Source organism: Myotis daubentonii, chromosome 7 (assembly GCF_963259705.1).
Source record: "Myotis daubentonii chromosome 7, mMyoDau2.1, whole genome shotgun sequence".
NCBI lineage: Eukaryota > Metazoa > Chordata > Mammalia > Chiroptera > Vespertilionidae > Myotis > Myotis daubentonii.
In genome coordinates, this window is record NC_081846.1 from 26,854,044 (window position 1) to 26,874,180 (window position 20,137).

General features: G+C 37.7%; 1 protein-coding gene across 11 annotated transcripts in view; it reads right to left on the reverse strand.

Annotated features, from left to right (window-relative positions):
* The window catches only part of DOCK10 (dedicator of cytokinesis 10), a 211,883-nt gene that overhangs the window by 103,710 nt on the left and 88,036 nt on the right, over nt 1-20,137 (reverse strand). For all 11 annotated transcript variants that reach the window (XM_059703345.1, XM_059703346.1, XM_059703348.1 and 8 more), the window contains exons 2-3: nt 16,264-16,383; nt 4,898-4,987 (exon numbers count right to left, since the gene is read on the reverse strand). In XM_059703345.1, coding sequence (XP_059559328.1) covers nt 4,898-4,987; nt 16,264-16,383 — 210 coding nt within the window. The remainder of the gene's footprint in view (nt 1-4,897; nt 4,988-16,263; nt 16,384-20,137) is intronic.

Here is a 20,137-nt window from a genome sequence, read left to right on the forward strand (position 1 = left end):
TAGTATAAAGAAAATCTGGTGATCCACTTTGTTCTGGCCATGACAGAAATAAAATCATATATATATATATATATATATATATACATATATATATATATATATATATATGACTAAGTTAAATATAGAATAATAACAGATTTTGATGATATTTTTCCAGTAATTTTTTTATTGATTTCAGAGAGGAAGGGAGTGAGGAAGAGAAAGAGAAACATCAATGATGAGAATCATTTATCTGCTGCCTCCTGCATGTCCTCTACTGGGGATCAAGCCTGCAACCCAGGCACGTGCCCTGACCAGGAATTGAACCATGGCATTCTGGTTCATAGTTGATGCTCAATTACTAAGCCACTCCATCCAGACTCCATTAAATTCTTGAAGTCACAATATGTAAGTGGCTTTACTTATAAATTTACTTTTAAAAAATACACACAAAATGAAAAGTCCCTTAGCCTCTAGTAAGACCTTTATCAGGGAATTAAGAAAGAACCCCATTCTTTAAAACAAAAAGTCAAAATCATTTTATTCTCACTAATTTTATTAAGAAAGAACTGTGACTTTTTAATTTGGGGAGATTTTTATAGTTGCATTTTCCCTGCACCTTCCACTGAATTAATTTTTACATGTAGCCCTGGTGTCATATCAAAGACATTGTTCTACAGTGAGCAAAACCATGCTTATCATGCTCTGGTCTGAAGTTAATGAATACATTAGAATAATTCATTTGCTACCTAATGATTCAGAATCAGGAAACAGCCTTCATTTTTACTTAATTTATTTATACATGCAAAAAAACAAACAAACCCAGAATCACTTACTCAAAGATTTATTCTTACTTCAGGGTAAGTTTGAGTGTACATAATTTTACATATTAGATTTAAAATTTTTGTATAAAGTACAAAGGCATTTTGGTCAAAAGAATTGTTTCTTTAACACCGTACATAATATGCTGTCTAAAATTAAATATAAAAGACAAAGTTATTTTAATTGTAAAAGTAAAAATTTTATTCCTTGTGTTTTCTTGAACCAAGATAAATCTCATTCTAGTTTGATATATTTCTTTCAACAAAAACGGGCAGCATGAAATACATTTAAAATCATGGCCAATCCCTCTGTCCGCATAATTTTCTTTGCTATGTCTAGGAATCAAGTTTTTTAATATCTCTTTTACTTCTCAATATGATACAAATTCTACCTTGCATATACATAATTTTCTCTTGGATTAGTTGTATACCATTTGTCTGGGTCCAAATGGTGGAAGAGGAAGAAGAGGAAGAAATTTCATTTTCAATATTATATTCATTTGATTGTATTGTTTTTCATGTTCACAAAATTTTGTTTCTTAATAAATTAAGCAATATTTTATACATAACTTAATAGCCTACTGAACTATTTTTAACTTTGGTATGCAGAAGATATTCTGCCTGAAGAGTTCCAATGTTACTTGTAGGTTTACCTCTGCTTAAAATTTTCCTCCCTCAGTAACCTAGTACTATCTGATGAGGGCAGTGTATAATTGTGTGTGTGTGTGTGTGTGTGTGTGTGTGTATGTAAATAGATGATAGATAGATAGATAGATAGATAGATAGATAGATAGATAGATAGACAGACAGACAGGTATTTGCTTCTATTATTTAATGTTTTCATAAATCTTAAATCCTGGAATATTTTATGTCTTGACTTGGAGTCTTGGATCCAATTGAGATGTGGGCTCTTGGATTCACGACTTAGTCCTCATTTTATCATTGCTCTACTCCTGCAGCTGACTGATTTCCAGAAACTGCCAAGGGCTTTGTTGGCAGAGTAACTTGCTACCTGACTACTGGGTCAGTATTTCTCTCAGCCATTCTGCGAAGTGGTCCCTAGACCGTCGCTCCTCTTAGGCCACTGTATCATTCTCAAGTCTCTGCTCTTTCATCTTCTTTGTTTCAAAAATCCAAACCAAGAGCTTAGTTTTAATTAGCGTTCTGTGTTTCTGGCTTTCTATTATCCTTTTGTACGTATTCAAAAGAAAACTTTGCTCTAGAAGTTTTTGGCTTAGGAAGTCTTCATCCTATTTATAGATCCTTTAATTGCTCCCCAAGCCCCAGTGGCAGGAAGTGATGCTTGTTTTATCAGGGAAGTGTCTGATATTTTTTGTGGTTATAGATGTTGATTTTAAGTCACTTAGGAGGATCAGATAAAGATATTGCTCCCCAATTGTTATTTTCCAAATGTTTTCATGTTATTGCTATATTTAGTTTTAGAAATACAACATTGGGATTATTAATATCTCTATTTAAAGATGGAGAAACCGAGGCAGAAAGCTTACAAGTTTGTCAAATGAAGGACATACTACCTGTGAACAGTGAAAATATCCTCATCAAGTCAGTCTATTAAGGAGCATGTGTGTCTGTGTGTATGCAAAAAAAGATATAATGAGTTGCAAATAATTTCTGTGGTTAAGTATTGTCTTCTGGCTTTATGGTACCATTTATCATATAAATATTAAAATTTTTGTTTGTTTAAATTTTTCATAACTTTCCACTTAAAATATTATCTTACATTTTAACAATTTTTTATACATGTCTGGAATTAATCACTCATGTTTTTAATATTTATATGGAGTTATTTTTATATGTAATGTGAGATAGAGAATCCTAACTTTATATTCATCTAAAATGGTGAGCCAATTTGTATTTGTTGAATTGCTCACTCTTCCCTAAAGAATTTCAAGGGCCATATTTCCCATTTATTAAGAAACCATATGCACTTAGATGTTTCTAGATACTCTGTTTCATTTCACTGGATATGTGTTTATTCCAGAATATTTAAAAATTGAAAACTATCTCAATTTTATTGTCTAAAGCTAGCATTTCTCTAATACCAAAGGGGGGAAAAAAAGAAAAAAACAGCCAGACTCCATTCATGAATATTAGTGCAAAAATTTTAAATAAAATATTAACAATTCTAATGTAGTAGAGTATGAAGGTAATAATGCAACTGGAACAAAAAGTTTATACCAGAAATGCAAGTGTGGATCCACAGGATAGCGACCTACTAATTCTATTACAGTGCTTTATAAATTCATGTGGAAGAGCTGCTATATCAATAGACTGAATATGCATTTCAAAACCTAAGTAGCAAGTGTTTATAAGGACTGTAGAGACCAAGACCTTCTTAGACACTTCTTTTATGCCAGAAAAAAAATATAATAAAACACCAATAAGACAGGATGCCCAATATTAGCATTATTATTCAACATTGTTTTGAAGACATTAGATAATAAAATAACACAAAAATTAAATAAATGACATACTTATTAGAAAAGAAGAAATTTTATTTGCAGATGATATAACTACACATCTAAAACAAATAAGAATTATTAGAATAGGAGAGGTTAGTAAGCTAGTTATGCATATTTGAAAATTAATAGCTTTTGTTTTGTTTAAGATAGCAGCAATGGACACTAAGAAAAGAAAATGAACTTTTAACATTCCACTTATTTTTAGCAAAACTATAAAATACACTGAAATGAACTTAACAACAGTGTTACAGATCATTATGAAGAATGTGCAATATTTTGTGAAGACCATGCAAGAAAACCTGGTTAAATATTCTGTTGGAATTCAATGTCCTAAACATTTCAAACCCTATCTAAGTTAACATACATGTACTGCATGATTTTGTAGACCTAGTCTTAATGATTCTAATTCCTTGATTAGAAAATAATTTGCCACCTCTTTTTTTAAACAGTGATGCCCTAGTAGATATCAAAACTTCCTATAAGGAGACTGTAAATAAAATATTATAATACTGACATCACACTTATTATTTTTATTAGTAAATATGAAAATAGTACACTCAGATTACCTGGTGTTATCTAACTTTGCACCCTTTTTCTTTTTTTCTACCTCCTTAAGACAGACTCTGTAATTTAATATGAACTTTAGGAAATCAATATAAAATCATGGAATTGGAAAAAAAAATAAACAGGTAAATTTATGGCAAAAGGTAACCCGAATTAAATAGTACAATATAAAGTATATAATATATATGCATATACATATACACACATGTATATGTAAAAAAGAACAGTATAATATAAAATATGATTACTCAGCTTGGTATTAATAGGTACACAAATAAGGCTAACTTATATTCATACAAATATGTTGCGGAGCTGTGAAAGGGTTTTGCTGTTGTGTGTGGCTTTAACTAAATCCTAATTGGGATACACTACTTTCTCAGGATTAAAGACTGCATTTAGACTTCAATACTTTTACTTTGACCTGTGCTCGGCTAAGTTTTATCATTGCTTTTTCCATAAAGGAAGGATTGGCTCCATTTATTTATTCAATAACCACCTGCTAGTAGCTGTTCTGTGCTAGTCCAATCCCTGCCCTAAAGCAACCTGCTCTCTGGTTAGGAGAAGCAGCAGTACTGTAGGCCTTCCCTACATCCTTCAAATGCAAGTAGATGATATAGCAACATGCTTCTATCAGTCCCTTACAGCTGTTCACATTAATATTTTCATAGTTAGTACTTGAAAGAACTGTATCTCTTAAAATGGGAACTCTGGTATAAAAAATTCTCACATAGTATGGCCTTGCCTATAACTCAGTCCAAATAAGTAAAATAAAATTAAATCTGCCTATTAAGAATGCTAAAACATTTCTTAATGTGGAATTTTTAAGTTAAGTAAAAGCAAAACAAAAAAAATTCCAAAAGTTGAATAGTCAGCAGACAATGAAAAATGATTAACAGGAAAATGGAACACATCTTCAGGCAATGATGATCGAAAGACATCAACTAATCTCTATTGAAAAGGTGAGGAAGACAATGATAATAAAGTTGTATTAATAACTACCTGAGGGAAAGAGAGTTTTATAAAAGAAAGGATTGGAAGCATCACATTTACCTCTTTCACCAGTAAACTTTCTGCTTTGTGCTCTGCGTCTTCAGGTACTGTTGAGTACAACGTTCGGATATCCCACGAAACTGTGGCCGTCTGAGAGAAACAATGAAAAGAAATTAAGCCCTCCAACTTAAAAACATTGTGCACACCTCTACCAAAAACAGCAGGGAGGTCTTTTCCATCTTAGCATTTAAGGACAAGAGATTTCAGAGACACTTCTTTGGTTCTTGCCAATTTATTCTCTAGGAGAGAAAATCCAAACCCTCCTTTATTCCACTTACCAGCATTATTACAATTACTGTTTATCAGTGAAGCTCATGATTTTAAGCTCTTTCCTTCCCTGCAGAAAATGAAAATTTGGACATCTGTCTATTGTGACTGGTTCATTTCTATTGGTATCTTTTGTTATTGTTGCTAGTGATAAAATAAATATAAAATAAAGGAGAAGATATACAAAATCATTATGTTAATGAATCCTACTGTAAATAATCTCTTGAATATCAACAGAATAAATTTAGCCCTTTTCAGAACTATTTGTGTGTGTCTGTGTGTAACTACAATTAGGGATGGGAGGCAAGAAAGGGTGTTTAGTATATCTGTGCCTTGAAGAAAACAGGTCATGTTTCTGGTGTCTTTTTTGTTATTGTTGTTGTTAAAATGAACAAAGTATTTTCAACTTCAATGCTAAACAACCTTCTGTTAAATGAATATACATGAACTGAAAGTATAGAGTATCTCTTAAAACAAAATGTCTAACACAGAATTCACAGTTTGTTTCCTCTTTATACATCTTCAGTTCTATCCAGCTGGGGATTAGGGGAGGTCGTAAAACAGTTACTTTCCATCGCCAGCTTCCAGCTCTCTTCAGTCTGTGCTCCTTTTGATTATAGGGATGCTGGAATGATGAGTCTGTTCACATACCTGGTACCAACCATTGGGTCTTTTATTTTGTAAATTACCAACCCACAAATGATTAATCAGACATAATAGAGTTCATTTGAACTGTTCTAGATAAGGGTTATTTGGATGAATTATTGGAACAGATGAAAGTCTCAAATCCCTCCCTATTGGGGGGGAGAGATAGGAAAGAGAGGGGTCCAGGGAATTCAGTCTTCTGGGTTCACAGCAGCTGTAAGCTCTGCCACCAAGGGCAGCATCATTACTTTTCTTCCAAACCGAGACTCCTATTTTCTTCAAATCCTCTTTCTACACTCCTGATGTGAGCTCCATGAGGGCAAGACATTTGGTCTGTTTAATTTATTGCTATAACCTCAGTGCTTGGTTGGGGGCGTACCTACTGATTTGTTGAAGGTGTTGAGCATGTGTGCGTATGCATATGTGTGTTCTGTGTGAGCATGTGGTGAGTGTATGTGGTGTGTGAGTTTATCTGTAAGGGGAACATGGGCTTGAACACGGTGAAAGAGGAAGAATGTCATGTGAGTCTAGTCAGATTACAGACTAAAAATTAATGCGAACACTATGCTCAAGATACCTCATATAGTAAAAAATCAGTGCTCATCCTAAAATACAGCTATGGACTGAGCTTCCTTGGTCAGTGCGTTTGCCCTAGGATTTGATTGCAGTTATGTGGACAGTTAGGAAGTGACCATCAATTCAATCAAAGTGCAGGTCCACACACAGGGAGACATCCCTTCCCATGGGAAGTATGATAGGACCAACTTAAGATTTATTACTATTTAGATTTTGCATTTTTTCATTCCTTTTGAGTTTCCTCTATCATTTTGTTTCTTTTATGTTATTCACTCTGTTAGACAAACAGCAAATAATCTCTATTACAGTTTGGAGTAGAAGACTTAAATGCACGCTTAAATTGAGCTTTGCTGGATTTCAATTATTTGGGGATAACTTATTTCCTATTTGGACAGATAATTCACAGATACACAGTGTTACTTGTTTGGTTTCCAGGGGACATTACACACTGTAATCTGTTGACAAGATCAGGATATTTTTTCTTCAAATAATTTTTTTTCTAGATTTCAGCCACTATTTTATAATAAAAGCTTTATATAAAAAGTTAAAGATTCCTCTTTTTCATTATGCACTATAGTCCCTATTGATTTTGTGCCTTTTGAAAAAAAATAATAGCTGTTCTAAATACTCTTAAGTGTGATGGAAAGTAGAGCAACATGGCCCAAATGTAACCTTCCTGTTCAGTTATACTATAAACCTACCGTCCCACTAAGATCACTGCTCTGTACAATAGAGTGAATACGGAGCTAATTTAAAAAGCATCTTTTTCTTAATGGTAAGCTTCTGAAATGTGAACTCAGGTTTTCAGTAATAATAATTACATGGCTACTTGATTCATGATGTCATGTAGTGATGATAGAGCCCCCATACCTAAGCTAATGCTCATATGCAATGTATGAGATTGGGAATTCATTCAGGCTGGGGTCATAAAAACAGATCATGTGTACAGTCATGTGTGCAATGGTTATGAGTGATTCCTGATGACCTCTGGTTATGAAATGACAACTGGGGTTGAGTCACCCCAGTTTAATTTTAGAGATAAATCTAAAACATTATTTTACAACATGCATGGAATTACAGCACATCTAATACTTTGCACAGAATACAGAAGATACAAGAAAAGGAATACACATTAAAATAAAAGCCTATAACAAGTTATTGGTCTGTTATATTTTGTGGTAATACTGGAGAACCTGCCTGAAAAAGCAGGAAGCCACCAGTTTCAACTGTAAAAATTGTGGTACTTCTGCTCACATTTGACTTCTATAATGTGTCTCCTTTGAAGCAAAAATAAATTTATCAAATAAAAAAGAAAACTATACAGAGTCATATTTGTTAAGGTTACAGAGAATTTCTTTTCTGAGAATTGGATGCTTTCAGACCACGACAAATTGCCTTGGCCACAGCAGACTTCCTGTTCTCTTTTATAAACCGTCTGGTCGACAATTAGTACAGCTCAATGGCATGAAAATGGATCTGAGACTGGGCTGGAACTCAGCCGAGCTCCTCTTCTGAAGGTAGTTTTACAAGCGGACTATTGTGCAGAGATTAGGCATTTGGAAATAAAAATTACCATTTTTATTTATGAAACAATGCATGCAGGCTTGCTTGTCATTTCAGGCCTATACTATTCAGACAGCGTAGACTACGCCCTGTCACTCTGGTTCCTCTACTCTGCAGCGGGTTGTCTTGGTGGCTTTGCCACAGCCACCATTCTGCTGGCTAACATGACCACAGAAGACTTCATTCCAAGTACATCAGGGCCATTTCTCAATTGACCAAAGGCCACTGTCAAAGTCTAAAAAAGAGGCCACTTATCCTATCCTGGGCTGAGCACAGCTTCCTGTAACAGCATTGCAGATCCCAGCTGTTCAAAAAGAAGACAGAGATGCTGGTGTCAGCAGTAATCAATCAATCCCAGCTTGAGAAGTCAATGGTCCTCACAACAGGGACTGTTAACTAAAAGTCACGATCAATCCCAACCCAGCAAGTGTCTGAATGTGACCTCCACCAGATTTCTCAGACTGAGACATGGACAGTGCCTCAATTTTAAGCAGGAGCTTATATTACATTAGTTGCTTGAAAAACATTTTTTTTATCACATTCAGAAGAGTATTGCTGTGATTTCATTTTGTTTTTATTTTTAAATAAATGAGAAAATCACTTTAATGCCTTCATTGTGCTTTATAGGGAAGGTGTCTTTGTTTTGCTGAAGGTACACTGCATGGGGGATGCACAGATAGTGAGCAGTTGGCCATCACTGGACAGTCACCCTCCTCCAGCCAAGGCGAGCATGGGGACATCTCTGTCACAGGATGTAAGTATATAAGGAGGGAGGTTTGGAGACCTGATTCAAGTTTTAGTCTTAGATTGGCAAACCCCTGAGCAAGTCATTTCACTTCTGTTTTGCGATTCATTTCCCAGTCTTCAAAATGTGTCACCTCCACTAAGGAGGTGAAGATAGAATATTCTACCTATGGAAAAATGTGAGCATGAATAGAACCCAGTGCTCTGGTATACAGATACTTATGCACTAGGACCTCCCCTTGGCAAGGACTCGCGGCAGTGGGCCGATCTCTCCAAGGTTGCACAGTGAAGAAACGTGCTGGCTGTGAGGCGGGCAGACATGGCCCTGTCATGACCCTGTGACGAGCAGCCTCAGACACAAGCAGCCCTGACACAGATAGCCACCCTGCCACGGCATCTTCCCGCATGGCTGCTCACATCCCTTCTTCCATCTGGGGCTCAGTCCTGCACCATCCTTGCCCATGCTCTTCTGTCTCTCAGAGAATCCCTTTCTTTCCTTGTTCTTTTCTAATCTCAGGTTTAGGATAGGTGCCAACTCCTTTTGAAAATCTTCTCTAATTCATGCAACATCCATCTTCTCTTCTCTGAACTATATGGTTACCACCTGCAGCTTAACTACAGAATCTTTAGGGCCAAAAGTTCTGCCTGTGATTAGTTAAGTCAGTCTTTGTACAGGTGTGTTGTTTTGAGTATAATCACATTAACTCTTCTTTGAGGACAAATTATAAAAATAAATTAAATGTTTTGCCATGTTCTTCAGTAAATTTTGTTTAATTATTTTAAAGAATGAAGTATTTGAGAGTATAAATATATTTTTATGATTGTTCAGTGCCCTATCTCTGGTTTAAGTATATCCACAGGGCTGTGAACCATCATCAATATTTAATTTTAGGACAGTTTCATCACTCCCCCCTCAAAACCCATACCATTAGCAGTTACTTCCCATTCTTCCTTCTTCCCAACCCTTGATGATTACTAATCTACTCTCTGTCTCATGAATTTGCCTATTCTGAATACTTCATGCAAATGGAATCATTCAGTATGTGGCTTTTTGTGACTGGCTTCTTTCACTTACATAACATTTCAAGTTTCATCCAGGCTCTAGCATGTGTCAGTACTTAATTCCCTTTCAGGTGGAACTGTTTATCCATTCACCATTTGACGGACTTTTGGGTTGTTTTCACTCTGTGGCTATTTGAATAATGCTGCTATGACTATAAGTGTCCAATCTTTATTTGGACATATATTTCTAATATGATGTAGCCCAGGGCAGTCTCAACACGTTCTCACTGAATTGAAATACACAGTCTAGACTGTTTCATACAGTGCCAATTATCCAATGGCACCACTCACTGTGGGATTCGGGGAGTTAATATTTCCCTCAAGTTGTGCACCTTATTTTTGGCCACAGAATACTATTTGGACAGAAACTCTAATAATAAAAGTCAAGGTGCTTATGTTTGATTCCCATCTTTACAGTTACTCTCCATCCTTGAACAAGAGGCTTTTCAAATCTCAGCTTCATTATCTTATAAATGAGAGAGCTATTATAACTTAGAAATAACCTAGTTTGACAAAGACTATTACTTAGCTTTTAAATCACAATTACAGCATTCTTGTATGAACACTGGGAGCCACCTAGGCTCAGAAGCCAAGGTTTAAAAAGAGGTTGAGCCCAGCCAGTGTGGCTTAGTGGCTGAGCATCGACCTATGAACCAGGAGGTCATGGTTCCATTCCCAGTCAGGGTCCATGTCTGGGTTGTGGGCTCGATCCTCATTGTGGGGCATTCAGGAGGCAGCTGATCAACGATTCCCTCTCCTCACTGATGTTTCTATCTCTCCGTCTCTCTGCCTCTCTGAAATCAATACAATATATATATATTTTTTTAAAAGAGATTGAGATTCCTATAACTTGTTAGGTTGTGTCTCAGTAAGAGAAGCAAGAAAAACAAACCCAACAATCTCATGACCTTTCTGCCTTTCAAAAAATAAAATAAGACCTTTCTGCTTCCTCTCACCAAATGACCCATGTGGTTGAGTCTGGAAATCCCCATTACCAGTTGCTTTTTATAGCCAAAAACATACTATGAAACGAACAAGCCATTGGTATGCTAAGAAATCACAATTTACTCAGTCTTAATAGTGAGCCAATGAAAATGCCAGTATGTACTGAAGAGCCCTGAGAGACTAATGCTGTAATGAATCAGGGATTTGATAGGAAGGAGGGTTTTGAGAAGAAGGTGTAACTATCTAAACAGGCTATTTCAGGTGTGCAGCATAGACCTTTGACTTTGGCAATGGCATTTCCCCAGGTTAAAAGCATAACCTTGTTTATATCGGTGATAGTTACAACGTAGCTCACAGAGGTGGGCCATAAGGCTGAGCTGAAATAGAGGAGTTTTACTGGTGTGGGCAGTACTGACATATATTTCCCACAGTGTGAGGTGTGCTAGCTTTCAGACCTCTAAACGTTTTCCCACTGTGTGAGGTGTGCTAGCTTTCAGACCGCTAAACTTTCTTGTTTATTTACACTTTGTAACTCCCAGAAATGATTCCACCTCAGGCTCTCGGTGTCCTTCGCTTAGCAAGAGACTCATTTCTGGCTTTCTCACTTTGGGTTCTGCTGTTTTGTATCTGCCTCTCCTTAAGCAGAATCACTCCACAATATGATTCAGTGTGTCCTTGAAACTGTCCTTTAGCTTTTGTTTGCCTTCCTTACTCTCCTTGCCTAATTCACTAAGCCGCAATTTGGTGACTAAGTTCTTTCTTTTTCTTCTTTTTTTTTTTGGTCTTAAGTTTCTATTGCTACCAGCTTCGAAAAGATAGATGAGAAAAACAAGAATAGCAAATATAATTATTGAAGTAGTACATGTTTTTGAATGTACTGTTAATGAGTGCGCTTAAACTGCTTATTTCTAGTGAATCATTCTAAGTCATACAGATCATCGTGCCCGCTCCCAGAACCCACGCATCAGGAGAAATCGTTTCTACCTAGAGTGTCAAGAAAAAGGAAGGTGCTGCTACTTCAGTCCCTTAGCCTAGAAGAAGATGATTTTAATTCAATGTTCAGCTATCTTAATTGAATGCCCATGAGTCAGACATTGTGTTGAGTACTTGAAATACAGTTATAAATGGATTTCTCCCTTGCCTAGTAACAAAAAGCATGTGCGTAAGTACAGTAAGTGTTATAGGGAGGAAATTAGCCAGGCACTGGCCTAGGTGGAATGAGCCTCTGCAACAGGGGGTCATGATCTTAGTGCTGTTTTTGTGAGGTGATTTTTGAATGGTGCCAAGGAGGAAAGTATATTAATGATCATTTTATTCCTCATTACTTCATTCTCTTTATTCTCCAATATCCTTTCAGAATAGCTGTTTGCTTTGTAAAGGAATAAAGTTATATTTAAAATAATAATCTACATGTTTCTGAAATAAATATCCATTTTCCACTTGTGTTGTGCAAGTGCCACTCTTGTTTCTGGGGGCCTTGCAATGACCAAGATAAAAGACATCCCGTCCTAGTACAGGCTACATCTGACAGCGAGAAACACCAGGAATGGCAAAGCAAACTGAGATTTTTCTAGGTATTGACACATTCTACAAAGAGAAGCAAGCAGGCTGATGGGGTAGGTAATGTAGTGTGGGAGTTGGGTAATGGAGGCTGGAAGTCAGGGATGCGTCTTTGGAGAGGGAGCATCTGAACTGAAACATGAATGAAAAACAGGAACCAGCACGCAAAGAGGGTAAAGGCCCTGTGAGTTTGGCAAGCTCAGGCAACAGAAAGAATGGAAGGTAGGTATCCATGTAGTGAGCAAGGGAAACAGGGTGAGGAGATAAGGGCACAGGGATCATTAGGAACCAGCTTGCTGGGACAATAACAAGAAGGAGCTTGACCGGACTCTCAAGGCAATGGGAGACCACTGGGAAGTTTTACCCAGAGGACTAGCTTATCTGATTTGTATTTATAAAAGCTTTCTTTAAACAAATTAAAGTGAAGGCAGGGAAGGGAGCAGCAAGACCCTTTAAAGGCCACTTCTGGGAATCCTGGCCAAAAATGATGATGCTGATGTTAGCTTGGGCCAAGAGCTTGGATAGATAGAAACGATGTAGGAATTCTTGATACTTCTAAACTATAAGCATTCTTAACCAACTTTACGATTCATCCATATTAGGGCACATACGTCTTAACCACAGGGCTTTTTAGCTTTTCCTGTCAGCCTCACTCGTCTAGAAAGTGTTGCTCTATATTCAGTGCCTTGTGGGTGCTAAATAAATATTGATGAAACAAACCAAGTAATGAATCATGTCTGCTCTCAGTGTGGGTGCTTGGAAATGTGGAAACACAGAAGTGAGCTGAATTCTCCAATCAGTGAGACACAGCTGGGCTAAAGACCACTGGAAGGAGGGTGGGGAGCTGGAGCTGTTCCCCTTCCTTCCATTCTGTGATACGTTAGGATTGGAGTGGTCATCTACTACCACGTCTCACTGGGTGGGTGGAGACTGTCCACACACATCCCACAGAATCCTTACCATTGCTCAAGGATGAGCCTGGGAAATGATCCTCTAGCCTGGCTTGCTGTTGGTGACCAACACCCCTGACATGTGACATAGGCAGAGGATGGGGCAAACAGAGGCAGAGAGTTTGTAAGGAAAGCTCTTTATTCCACATAGAGGAAGAGGGAAAAACTCCAACACATAAACACAATTCGTTTTATCAGGAATCTGTATAGCAGATTCTGTAAAGGGTCAGGTAAATTGTTTAAGGTCCTCTGCTCTGCTGTAATGACTTCACCTCTGTTGAAGTCTGCAGGTGTAGTATGAGAGCAGCCAATGACAACAGGTGAATAAAAGGGAATGATTGTATTTAAGTAAAACCTTATTTATGGGTACCAAAAATCAGAATTTTATATAATTTTTATGAGTTACAAAATAGGCTTCTTCCTGTTCCCTTCAACTATTTAACCAGTTCTATGAAGAAAATACAACAGACTAGTGTTAAAAAATACACACATGAAAATCATTCTTACTTCACATGACATATAAAAATAGACAGCAAGCCACCCATGGGCCACAGTTTGTCAACTCTTACTCTGTAGAGCAGGAACGAGGAAAAACTATCCATCTGCATTTTGTTAAAAAGCTGGCAACTTCATGCAGTAACAATATTTGACACCATCCTTTTATTTGGCAGGTGCTTAATGTAAATGAAAATTTAGCTGTTTGTCTGAGAAGACATTTTCTGATAAGGGGGACTCCATAGCATCAGATGTCTCTTGAACACCTGCTAATTGGCAATTAGTCTCCCAACTGTTCTCCCAGGTTCCTCTTCACCCTGTTATATGCTCTAATAACATACACCAGGTCATTTGTTCTCCTTGAAACACTCCAGTGACTTGCCACTTGCATTTGAAGATGGCACAAAGGCTTACCTTGCCCTTGCCTGACCTCCTCTCTGACCACCCTCTCTGTCCGCCCACACCACTCTTTAACCTCAGAGCTCTCCAGGGCCTTTGTAGCAGCTTCCTTCAGCCTGAAACACCCCTTTCTGCCCTCCTAGGTTTTAGTATGGTTGGTCCTCCTCAGTTCAACCTTGTTATTGGTGCTGTCCATGACCCCCCAGTCCAATCTAGTTCTTCTTCTAGTCAGCTTCTATTGCATGGCCCTATCTCATTTTCTTTATGGAACTGCTCTTTATCCAAACTATCTTGTTAATTTAATTTGTTCACTTTTTTTGCCTTATTCTTCCCAGTAAAATGTAAGCTCCATTAAAACAAGGTAATTTCTGTCTAATCAATGCTGATTCCCCATTCTTAGATTCATGCCTAACACTCAGGATTATACATTTGTTGAATGAATAAAGAAAGGACAGAGTCTGAGGGGTGACAGAATGTTATACCCAGAATTGTGCTAGTATATTACCCCAGTTGGGAATTAGGGTGATGGTGTTTGATAGGGATGAGGGTTGGGTGGGGGAGGAAGATTATGGCCTTGAGAAATGGACAAGGGCCAGATGTTGGAGAAGCCCTTGGGCAAAGCTCAGGTGTTTGCCCTTCATTTTGATGCCTATGGGGCTGGCTGCACTGGATAAAAGAATTCAGTGTGTTTACTGGAATGATCACTTCGGGAAAAGAAAAAAGTATGTATTATGTGCTCTGTTTACATAGGACAGCAAAGGTCATACCATATTCAGATCATCCTTAAGTGAGTGTGAAAGATACCAAAAAATGAGGTCAAATTCAATGAAAATGTTTCATGCCATCTACTCTCTTCTTGAGTTGGGGGAATTTGGTGTAGCTGTTGACACATTTCTGAACAACAGAGCTGGAAGAAAACGTTTTCCAAGTTTTGAGGTGTTATTTTTTTGTGTCTATGTTGTTGTTTGACAGAAAAAGGCTGTTAAGTTTGCCTTCAGTCTGAAAGAAAATGAGGATACGGAATTAAAAATAAAACGTGGGTGAACTCTGTGTTTGCAGATCAAGACCCAGTGGCCTGGTCCCACCACGGAAATGAGATCTCTGCATGAGATAAGCTTCTCTTAAAGTGTGTCAAATGTGGGAGCCATTTAAAAATCTGAAAAAGATTGGAGAATTTCCTTTTCCTGCCTACGAATTTATCACCTTTCTTCCATTCTTCTTTGTACTTGGAATAGAAAGTTAACTTGCATAATACCTTCTTTTTTATTGAGCCATGGAGGAAGGTGAAAACAATGAACCTTTAGAAGCCAGAAGCCAGACATGCCCCCAAAATAGGGGAGGGAAGGGAAGTCTGAGACTGTTTGAGGAAATGTGAGCTCTGAGGTCCAATGGTTATCTAACAGGATGACTTCAGTGCTGTCTTTACATCTGCTTTAAAATGCTCATGTTGATGATGTTGGAGAGTACCTTTCTTTTAGGAGAAAGAAGGAAAATTTACCACCTGCCCATTAAGATCTGTTTCATAGTTAGATATTCACTAACAATTTTTAAATGCTTAAAATGACCACAAATGGATTGGTTAGGACACGTGGGTGCATTCATAACTTTACTGTGTTTCTCTCCAAAACACATTTCATTTTTATTCATTCTAAACTGTTTACCATTCCAAGAGCAGTCTCTGTGCCAGTGAACATTGTCCTAAAAAGGGCCTATCCAAAATCACAAAGCCCTTCATGAAGATGCACCTGCCTATCTTTCTCTGCCCACAGGCCTTATCATTTCCTTATTAGACACCCAAGATTAAGAGTGACTTTTAAGAATTGCCTCTTTTGTGCCAAGAGAGTCCCACCTTTGTCATCAGTTGATTACAGTTGCTTGGAAGCTTTTAGTTAGAAATGGTCTGAAGGAGGAAGTAGGCCAGGTAGGACAGTGGTTTGAAACCCATGCGTTGGCAGAGATACAAGACTCGCTGGACCCACTGTCACTTAGCCCCCGTCTTCCAAATGTACGAGGTTCTTGGGCACTGGAAATTGCTGGATGTGGACTACCACTGCAGTGACTGTAATGTAAGGTGACCACACGGAGGGCTGGACTCCCCTCACCCCCTAATCATCTTGCGGGCCATCCTGAACTTAGATGGCTTGAAAGGAGCACACTCACCGAGAAGTCGTCACTGGGGAAGAAGAGGAGATCTCGAAGGGGATCATTCTGATACGTCTTTTCAAGTTCTTCAATGATAGTTTCATAATCCAAAGGCTCGGGAAGCCTGGGTTTTTCTTGCTGTAGAAAAAGAAAACATAATATTAACCACTGACACATATAATCTTCTTAATGCCTGGTTGGGTTTCATGTCTTAGTATCACCAAGGCTTTGACATTGTGCAACCTTCCAATAGCTTCACAGAGACTCCAGGCATTTAGGGCAAAGCCACATAACTGTTATTTCCAGATCTCAAATAATAGGAGAAGATCCTGAAATATGTGACATCTCATTCAGTAATTCAAGCTGTTCACTGAGTCCTAGCACACCCATAGACTATAATTCTATGTAAACTTTACCTTGTCAATGGGAAGAAAGGTCTTCTGTTACTTGCTATAGTATTGTGATGATCATCATCACTTTTGCTGAATTAGATACTTCCTTGTGAGGTCTACTTGAGTGTATTCCAAAATGTTGGCTCCCTGCTAGCAATCAAAGTATCACAGGCTGTCTTAGTTGTCACTGAAGCATGGATCCTGTGTCAGAATTAATTGCTTGGCTCTGAGCCATTTTGCCTCAACAGAGAGAAGCTGGATGATTCTCTAACAGAAATGAACAACATAACTATTATGGACACAGTGTGGTGAAAATGGAGAAGAGTCTGAAAATAGCTGTATAATCACACTGCATTGAAGATGTGAAGCTGAAGCCCTGGCTGTGTAGCTAATTGGTTAGAGCAATGCCCTGATGGGCCAAGGTTGCCGGTTTAATCCCGGTTCAGAGCACATACAAGAATCAACCAATGCATGAATAAATGAAATAACAAATAGACCCCACTTTCTCTCCCCTGCTTCTTCCCCCACCCCTCTCAAATGAATACAAATAAAAGAAAAAGTCCTTAGGCTGAAAAGAATGGCACTTCAAATAAGCTGCCCATAGCACCAGAAAGATAAATGATGTGTTAAATGATGGAGCCCAAAAGAAAGAATAACACATCACAGAACATAAAACCCAAGGACACAACCAAGTTCCCTTGGCCCTTTGATGAAGCATTTATATTAATACAACTGAGAAGAAATGGCTGTTTGGATTATTTTAAGGCTTGGAAGCTGGAGTAGTCACCATGAAATTTGTATGCTAAAGTGATCTTGTAAATGAAAATAAAATTTGTGGTTTTTTTTCACGACAATGACATCAACTGTTTCCCACTACCCGCTCTCCTCCCCAGTCTGCAAGGCACACAAATTTAGCTTCCATTTCTAAGGCCTTTTTTGAAAGATCTCTGCTGCTAAAGCCCCAGAAATCTTTATTGACGTTTTAATAATTTTGAATGCACTCCTCAAAGTAGCAGTCAATGTTTATTTTGATGATTTTCCAAATATAAAAAGTGAAACAAAACAAAATGTAACACAATGGGCCAATAATAAAGATTTCCATGTACTTTCTGCATCAAAATAAAACAAAAGGAAAATAAACCCATTTTACAAATCCTTAAATAAATCGAGGAAAATGTAAAGTGAATATTTTCTCTGGAAAGGACCCTTTAAGTAAGATTGCTAGATGTAGCAAATAAAATTCAGAACTCCATGCAATATTTGAAGAAAAGAAGAAATTTAGTTGCCCAACATAATCTACTCAGTGAAACAGCTGTGAAACTTGTCACTTTGAAGTAGAAGAAGTAGAGACACTATGGCACCAATAGAGTAATTAAAAACAAAATCTTCCTAAAATCAGTATCTTTTAATAAAAATTATTTTATTTAGACTTGTTTTAAGTTACAATTTCCTATTTTCCCAGTCAAAGGTCAATTCTAAGGATTACAAAATGATAGCTCAAGAGACATGCAGATCCCAGATGTTTGGTTTGGTGCAAACATTTATTTCACTTTATTTTTTCTTTTTTTATATTTACTGATTAAGGTATTACATATGTGTCAAAATTCCCCCCCCTCACCCCCCCAGTCATGCCCTCACCCCCTGGTGTCTGTGTCCATTGGTTAGGCTTATATGCATGCATACAAGTCCTTTGGTTGACCTCTCCCCCTTATTTCCACCCTCCCCTACCTTCCCTCTGAAATCTGACGGTCTGATCGATGCTTCTCTGTCTCTAGATCTGTTTTTGTTCATCACTTTATTTTTAGTTGGCTTTGAATGCCTTTCAGGGGTGGTATTTCACTCCAGTTCAGCTATGGATCTCCATAGTACTTTTCTATTACCTCTTACCCTGCAAAACCATACATTGATTTTACCAACTGCCCCACAAGGCCTTCAAGTCTGAAACACCGGGCTTACTCTAGAATCTCTTTCCCACCCTAATATAGTTTTGGTATATTAAACATAGAAAATAAAATAGAATGTATTGTAAAAGCATCAGACAGTTCTTATCTCAGCCACAGATTTGGTTGGTTATGTCTCTTTCCTTTCTTGTGTTTTCAGCTTAAGTGTGAGCCCTTTGGTCTCATAAGCTGGTGGCATAACTACTAGTACTTTCTTCTCTCTTTTCTTCACACCACCATGTGAGAATGTGGCTCCTTGTGTGTTGCAGTTGATAGATTTAAAGGCAAATGGCATCAAGATGTTTTAAGAGGCCTCCTACATTCTTGTTTGCACTGTCTTTTAAATTTCATCTCCCATCAGCTACAAACTACAGCATTAATAAATATGCTGGAGACTAGCAGACCTTCAAAGAAGGCATTTTACTAGGGCACCTCTTCCACCTACAGTGAACGCCACCTAAATTCATAGAATAGAAAAATTAGAGTTCGCAAGTCACAGGTTATCAATAAAACCATAGAAAAACTAAATCCTAAACTCTCCTTGTTATGCCCAATAAAAGGCACAGCTTACAAGAGATGTAAGCATCTATTGGAAGGTAGATTTTCATTTATTCATTTCAGGCTAGGACATATCAGTCAATCAATAAATGACATTTACTAAGACTTTCCTGTTTAAAATGCTGCACTGAAGTTATTTTGACACAAAGTTACAAAACCTAGCAGATCTGCTTCATTTAATGTAGTCAGTCTTAACCTCTGGGCAGAGATATATTAGTTGAGTGCTATCTTTTCAAGGAACTTGTTAATCAATGTGTAATTTTCAGGATATTCAATGCATTATAATTTTTGTGGACATGAGGGTTTTTGTGTTTTTTAAAATATATTTTTATTGATTTCAGAGAGGAAGGGAGAGGGAAAGATAGAAACATCAAGGATGAGAAAGAATCATTGATCAGCTGCCTCTTGCACACCCCACAATGGGGATCAAGTCCACAACCTGGGCATGTGGCCTGACCGGGAATCAAACTGTGACCTCCTGGTTCATACTTCAACACTCAACCACTGGGCCACGCTGGTCGGGTGGACATGAGGTTTAAAAATGCAAATAACAATGATATATTTCATAGCATCTAGAGCCTGGGATCTGGCAGTGTTTGCCATGAATGCATTATGACCTGTGATGGTAAGAATCCAGGCTATGGATCCCATAGTTCTCTCTGGTACAGGAGAGCTGTTTTGTTCAATACTTCAGTCAAAGAGACAGATGTATATAAGGATGGTGGGATAAGTTAATTTCTCACTACAGCTGCTTGCGGAGACACTGAGTAAAGCTGGGAACTGAGCAGCATTGATTTATAGCTTTACAACGGTTGGGTTTGTCCCTCCAGAATTTAATGTGCCTCCTTCTTCTGGAAATGCACCAACTGGGAGGAGGCATGTGCCAAGACTGCCCTGAATTGGATTGGATTTTCATAGTGCTTTTTACTCTCACTCTCTTTCTCTCAAATGAGTAATGAATTTCATTAGCTATTCTAAAACCACTCTAGGCCTGGGAAAAGG